A 7528-nucleotide genomic window follows, 5' to 3' on the forward strand; every position below is an offset into this window, starting at 1 on the left:
TAGCCCGAAGATCGTGTTATGGGCTCAAGCGGCTCCAGAAACTATCTCGAAATATGTGTTATAAAGAAACAGCGTAGTAGCAATGCTCCAATATTTTTAAACTTTACTGCGTCAGCTGACGGTCTTTCCACCGCTTAACACGCAGCTGATTATTGTTTTTCTACTTGTTCCGTGGGGTACGTCCTCTTTAACAAAAAAAAGGCCGCGTATTTTTTTTTAATTTGATTACGATTTCGAACTATGGAAAACACGGATCTAGGGGATGGGAATAAATGAAATAAACACGTCTTTTGAGCCATCAGTTCTATGTTTTATCATGGCTCAGAGAGGAAAATCTTTGAGGTATGAACCTCAGAGAAAAAACCCCTCGCAAATGTTGAATTCACAACGTGTATAGGATATTTATCATATCAAATATATTTCGCACAATGAATTATTTCGGAGGTGAAATCTACGATTAGGAGACATTATATATATGTGGTTGTATTGATTGCTGGTTCCGTTTGAAACATCCGAATTGAATCTCTATATTTATATATAATTGCGCTGGGCGTCTTGACTATTTCGTGCAGTATAATCGTGGTAAATGAAGTCGCTGGCGACTTCGTATAAACACTGCGCTTGTGCTCAGGTATCACCGCTTGATTCGGTGTACCTGAAGGATTACCTTGTGTGAATCCAAGTATGTACAAGCAATCGACAGATTACTTGCGTTAAGCATTGCGCTTGCTCATTGGTATAACCGGGCTGCGCCGATGTGCCTGGCGGGACGTACCGCGCTTGCGTTAGTGTACTTACGAAGTTATTCCGGCTCCCCTGCATGCAACAATCAGGAAGGATTTGAAGATACAAGACACCACAAGATCCAAGTATCAATCGAATTGCAGTCAAACCCTTTAGATTTATTCATCTCTCCGGAAACGCACACAGAAAAGAAAAAAGCAAAAGGAATGAACCGACTGACCCCGAGTCGCTCGAGTACTTGACTGACGTGGCCTGGCCCGCGCTATCTCGTCCACCTTCATGCTCGTCTAAATAAAACACATGCAAAGACAAAACAGAGAGAGTCGGCCGCGCGACGCATGTGTTCGTATACACGCGTGAGCGACCGTTCGTGCCTGGGCACCTCTGACTATTCATTCGACCGAACAGACTCCCCCCGTTGCGAAGAGAGCGAGCAAACATGTTTTTCTTTTTTATAATCGTATATTCTGCAAATGAGGGATTCTCCGTTAACTCGGCCACTTTTTTTTTGATCATCTCAGATCTGTCCCATAATTGGTTATATCAAAGTACTACTAAGAGGTACTCTATGTGAATTTTTTCGGATTTTTTAATTCATTATTTGAGAATTTGCCGTTTTTTTTAAATGAATATATCTCGGAAACTTGAAGTAACTGAAAAAAAATGACTCCACATTAAAGTTGTAGTTTTTTGTTAGCTTTCGAGAGGAATTTTCGAATAAATTTTCACGTTTCGGTAACGCTGATTTTTTACCAAAAAAGGATAAAATTATTTTTTTTTATTCAAAAAGGACCCTTTTTTTCTGGAAAAATTACAAAGTCTTCCAATATGTATGACAATATCGCCAAAAAATCGCCAGAGTGGCACGGATCGAGGTTCTAGGGTAAAAAAAATGAAAACACACAAATTAATTTTTTTTTTACCGGAACCTCGACCGAATTTGTGTGGCTTCATTTTTTTTTACCCTAAAACCTCGATCCGTGCCACTCAGGCGATTTTTTGGCCATATTGTCACACATATTGGAAGACTCTGTAATTTTTTCGTCAGAAAAAAAGGGTCCTTTTTGAATAAAAAAAATAATTTCTCCCTTTTTTGGTAGAAAATCAATGTTACCGGAACGTAAAAATTTTTTCAAAAATTCCTCTCGAAGCTAACAAAAAACTTCAACTTTTATGTAGAATCATTTTTTTAGTTACTTCAAGTTCCGAAATATATTCATTTGAAGAAAAAAAACGGCAATTTCTCAAATAATAAAATAAAAAATCTGAAAAAATTCGCATAGAGTACGTTTCAGTAGTACTTTGATATAACCAATTATGGGGCAGATCTGAGATGGTCAAAAAAAAAGTGGCCGAGTTGACGGAGAATCCCTCAAATATGTAAATGGTTATGTAATGATACAATTGATATTGTTTAAAGTTTGTCTGGCAATGGATACAGTTGAGTACAGTTTCGTTTGTATTCTCCTTGCATCGTCTTGACGGTTGCGACTCTAACGACTCCGTCGTCGCTAGGATGAACCTTGCGGATTATTCCCAACGGCCGCCGCATGCACGGCTGATTCTTCTCGATCAGAATCACCACAGCCCCTGGATGAAGTTGGACTGTGGTTTTCTGCCATTTTTGCCGCTTCTGGAACTTGCTCAAGTACTCGAGGTACCATCGGCGTCAAAAATTCTGACGAACCTTGGAAATAAAATTCCAGACCGTTAACCGATTGTTTGGAACGTCGGACAGATCGGCCTCTGGCAACCTTGTGAGGGGACGTCCTATGAGGATGTGAGCTGGCGCGAGGGCCACTGGATCATTTGGATCAGAGGAGAGAGAGCAGAGAGGTCGTGAATTTAAAATCGCTTCGATCTTTATCGCCATTGTGCTGAACTCCTCGATGGTGAAAGCCTGATCTCGTACGACCCGTATGAAGTGATGTTTGAAGGCCGTCACCGCGGCCTCCCACAAACCTCCGAAATGCGGCGACAACGGAGGGTTGAATCGCCATATGATGTTGCGCTGAGTCGCGTATGTGGCAACGGTTTGTTGCAGCTCTTCGGTCTCGAGCAAGGCATAGAGTTCACGCAACTCTTGTTTGCTCCGACGAAATTTGTCCCTTTGTCCGAGAACACGTGGCTGGGGGCCGCACGACGACCGATGAAACGGCGAAACGCCGCGAGAAACGCGTCAGTACTGAGATCGCTTACAATCTCAAGGTGGACGTCCTTTGTGGCCATGCAGACGAAAACGCAACCGTACGATTTGATAAATTTTTGGTTCCGGAATTTCTTTTCCTTTACGAACACTGGCCCAAAGTGATCCACGCCCACACGCAAGAACGCCACCGTCCCGTTCACACGTGCCCAAGGTAGATCAGTCATTTGGCTCTCCAGCGGAACCGGCCGGTGTCTGAGACATCGGACGCATTCTCGGATGATGTTTCGTACCTAGTTTTTCCCATCGAGCAGCCACAGCCCTCTCTGTCTTATGGTGCACAGTGTGCTCTGAATGCCGGCATGATATGCACGTTCGTGCGGTTCCTTGATAATCATGTCGGTAACGGGATAATGTGTCGGCAAGAAGATCGGGTGTTTTTGCTCATAGGGAATCTCAGCCCTTTTCAGACGTCCTCCGACGCGAAGAAGCCCATGCTCGTCGACGAACGGATTCAGCGAGGCAAGTTTGTAGTCTTTGGCGGTTTCCTTGTTCATGATCCTGTCGATGTCCTTCGAGAATTAATTTTTCTGGATTAGTTGCAAAATTTTATTTTCGGCGGCCATCTTTTCTGTCGTCTCAATTTCTCGTTTTGTATACTTCTTAGGTGTTCGTATACGCAAACAATACCCAACTACCCTCGTGAATTTCGAATAAAAAGAAAATCGGGTAAACAGGTCGTAACTCTCCGGTTGCGAAACGAAGCATAGATTCTTTTTGAAACTGAGGGAGTCGGTGACGGTGATTTGGGTGTTCTCTGGCCATTCCTCTTCAGATTGGTTCAGCCAACTCGGCTCTGCAAACCATGAGTTATTCCGCAAAAAATCCCTGGGAAGTTGACCGCGCGATCACGCGTCCGCGGGATTTTGCTCACCCTTCACATGACGCCACTTCACGTCATTGTCGAGAGTCTAAATTTCGGCGATGCTGTTCGATTTGAAGACCTTTAGAACCTCCGGGGGTTTTTTGAGCCAGTTAAGTACAATGCTCGAGTCTGACAATAAGACAACGCGATATACCTTGAAATCGAAAACCGATCGCACCTCTTTGTATAACCGAGCTGAAATCAAAGCACCACACAATTTGAGACGAGGGATTGTATGTATCTCCTTTTCTTTCTGCTCCGTTGGGATTCCTTTTCGCGCTATGCGTCTTGATTTCAACGAAGCCACACGAGATTCGGCGCACGCTAGGGCCGTAGAAATTTGTTCGTGCGGGTCAACCGATCGCACATAAATGCAGGCTCCATATCCATCCTTACTAGCGTCGCAGAATCCGTGTATGTCGGTGGATTTTAAATCTTTTAATAACACGTGACGTCTCACCGACACTTCGCGCAAAAGTCCGAGCTGATTTGAAAACGCAATCCAGTCCGCGTGCAAATTCTGTGGTAAGGATTCATCCCAATTAACCTCCGCTCGCCAACATTTATGAAGGATGATCTTTGCAAACATGATCGTCGGACCAAGTAAACCCAACGGATCAAAAATTTTCACGATTCCGGACAACACGTTTCGCTTCGTTATCATCCCTGGGCACTCGAACGGTTTGACTGTAAACCCGTATTCGTCGCGTAGGGAGTCCCAAACGACGCCGAGTGTTTTCATGACGGGGTTGGGCTCGATTGCCCGGTCGAGATCGTGAAATCTTTCCTCCAAATTATCGAGTCGTTGATTTGAGGCCCATTGTCGGATATTGAACCTTCCACGCTTCAACAGTTCGATGGCCTTGTCACGTATTCGCAAAATTTCTGCGAGCGAGTCTGCGCCCGTTAAAAGCCACCGACATACAAATCACGCTTTAAAACCTCCGACGCGCGGGGGAAGTTGCCGTTCTCGTCATCCGCGAGTCGGTGAATTGTGCGTATCGCGAAATAAGGTGCAGCCGAGACTCCAAAGGTCACCGTATTCAATTCATACGTTGTAATCTCATTGCCGTGGCACCAAAAAATTCGCAGAAATTTCCGGTCGTTAGGATGCATGAGCACCTGCCGGTACATTTTCTCAATATCGGCCGTAACGACGTACGTATGAACTCGGAAACGTAGCAGATGCCCGGATAGCTTATTTTGTATGGCCGGACCAACCATCAACGCGTCGTTTAACGAAAAACCCTTGCTGGATTTCGCGGAGGCGTCAAACATCACGCGGACCTTGGTCGTGCTGCTGGAGGCCTTCACTACCGCGTGATGTGGCATGTAGTATTCGTTGGTCGAGTCGTCATGACATAAAGACATGTGTCCGAGATCCGTGTATTCCTTCATGACGATGGCGTACTCTTCCTTGAGGATCGGATCCGAGTTCAGTCTCCTCTGGAGAGAATAAAATCGTCGCAGCGCTTGAGACCGTAAATCACCGAAGTCCTCGTCTGCGTGTCGAAACGGTAAACGCACGATGTACCGTCCCGCGTCGTCACGCGTCGTGTTTTCGACGTAATGTTCCTCGCACAACGAGTCCTCGGATGAAAAAGATGCCTTGGCGTTGATCTCTCCGATTTGCCAAAACTTGTTGATCAACTTCGACTGGTTGGTCAGGTTGCAGGAGATCCCCCGAACCTCCCGTTCTCTGTTCACCCCTCCGGCGATTGCCCATCCCAGGCGCGTTTTCGGTAGGATCAAATCAACTCCGTTTTTTGACAAATTGATTTGTCTGACGGACAACATGGACAACGTGGCGCCGGAACCGATGAGAATGTCCACTGGTCGAGGTAAGTGGAATTGTGGGTCCGCTAACCGTAAATTTGTCGGGATCTTAATCAATTCGCGTGGAAACACCGTGTCTGGCACTGAACTTGCGATTTCATCGATTGTTAGACAATTCACGGATTTTGTGAATCTGCTGTCCTTTGACTGAAATTGTATCTTGACCCAACTTTTCGTTTGCGTCTGTGTCCCGTTAATCGTGTTGACCGGTGTTATGTAAAAGCGCGCGGGAAGTCGGATTTTCGCGCAAAATCTTCCTTAACAAAATGTGCGGTCGAACAAGTGTCCAGCAAGGTTCGGGCCTCGAATAATTTGTTGTCGACGTCGCGAACGTTTATAATGGCACTCATCATCAATTGTGCGCTGGGCGTGCGTGAGGCCGCGCTAAATACGTCCACGCCTAGTCATGTCGATGACGCCTTGGCTTTCTTCGATTTGTTGTTGTCTGAACACTTCAGCGGGACCCGTGAGGCCGATGATTTTGATATCTTTGAAAGAAGGAGAGTGTGATGATAACTTTGGCATTTTTGGCATCGTCCAGCGGTGGGGCACTCTTCGGCATGAGTGCGCAAACAGTTCCTACAGAGGTGCTTGGCCTTCACGAAGTCCCAACGCTGCTGTGTCGTCATTTTCTTGAATGTCGGACATTTGTAAATGATGTGATTGCCGTTGCACTGCACACAGTTCGCGAGTGGGGTTGTCACAAACGTGCGCGCCCCGTTGGCGCTCTTCCGCATTTTTGCCGTCTGCGATTCCCTTTCGTTCGGCCACTTCTCCCCCTTCGAGCGCGCGTTATCCTGTTCCAGGGCCGAGAGCCGGTGGGCCGTCTCATTGATGAATTTGCAGAATAAATCGAAGCTCGGCAGTGAATCCAGATCAAGAGACTCTTCCCATCTCTCTCTTACGCCCCCTGGAAGAGCCCTTTCGTGGGTTTTCACGATAACCCGCTCGTCGGGCGTCACGTTTAAGGATTCTAGCATGCTAAGATGTTGGCGAACCTCGTCGATCATTTTCGCCAGCCCCTTCGACGCTCCCTTCTTCAGCGGCTCGATGTCGAGAATCCCGTCCAGATGCCGAGAAACGAGAAGGCGCTGTCTCTCGTACGCATCGGTAAGTAAGACCCAAGTAGTCCCGTAGCCTTCTGCACTAGCGTCGAACGAAGGAAGCTTGTTTGCTGCCTTTCCCTCTGGTGACCTTCTCAGCTAAAGGAATTTTGTTTAATCATCGATGTCCGATCTTCTGTCGACCATGCTCATGAAGGTGTTTTTAAACGTCAGCCACTTGCTGTGGTCTCTATCAAAGTTTGGCAATTCTGCGACCGAAAGCTTGAGCAAACGCTGTCTTTCAATCATGGTGGTCTCACCGGTTGCCTCCACCAGCCTGGTCGCGCCTAAAATGTTCTCTACTACTGCAGCGAGCTCATAGTAGTCGTCTTGGATCTCAGTTAATTGCCCTAACCCTTCGTTCGTCAAATCTAAAACGGCAAGCTCGTCGTGCAGCTCCTCGTACGCGTGAAACAAACCGGTCACTCGCGCCATGCGTAGCTTCATGTTCATCTTGTCGATTTTTTGTAGAGCCACGGCATTGTGCAGTGTCGTTATTTGCGTTTTCAGCGTCGTTCGCTTCTGCGAGATTTGTGTGATACGTGTCGCCATATTGCGAAGACGTTAGAATTGTCCTTGTATGTTACGACCGAGTCTACCTCTCCCCCCTTGGCTCACGGTGTAGAGTCGTCCGAATGAGAGAAGAAGAGATAAAAACCCAAAAAATCCAGGGCGAGCGTCTCTCAGCGCTCTACCTTCGTTGCGGCGGGTATACTGCCACACGCGTGATATCACACGAACGAGACCCCACGAAGAGAGAGAGAGAGAGAGAGA

General features: G+C 46.6%; 1 protein-coding gene across 1 annotated transcript; it reads right to left on the minus strand.

The window, feature by feature from the left end:
* Positions 1 to 2158: 2158 nt before the first annotated feature.
* LOC124224070 (uncharacterized) lies at positions 2159 to 3117 on the minus strand. The gene is made up of 3 exons (XM_046636509.1): positions 2944 to 3117; positions 2432 to 2872; positions 2159 to 2383 (listed from the first exon to the last, which is right to left on the minus strand). The coding sequence occupies exons 1-3, from the start codon at positions 3115 to 3117 to the stop codon at positions 2159 to 2161; spliced, it is 840 nt and encodes a 279-aa protein (XP_046492465.1).
* Between the last annotated feature and the right edge of the window lie 4411 nt (positions 3118 to 7528).

This window comes from Neodiprion pinetum, unplaced genomic scaffold (assembly GCF_021155775.2).
Source record: "Neodiprion pinetum isolate iyNeoPine1 unplaced genomic scaffold, iyNeoPine1.2 ptg000076l, whole genome shotgun sequence".
Classification (NCBI taxonomy): Eukaryota; Metazoa; Arthropoda; class Insecta; order Hymenoptera; family Diprionidae; genus Neodiprion; species Neodiprion pinetum.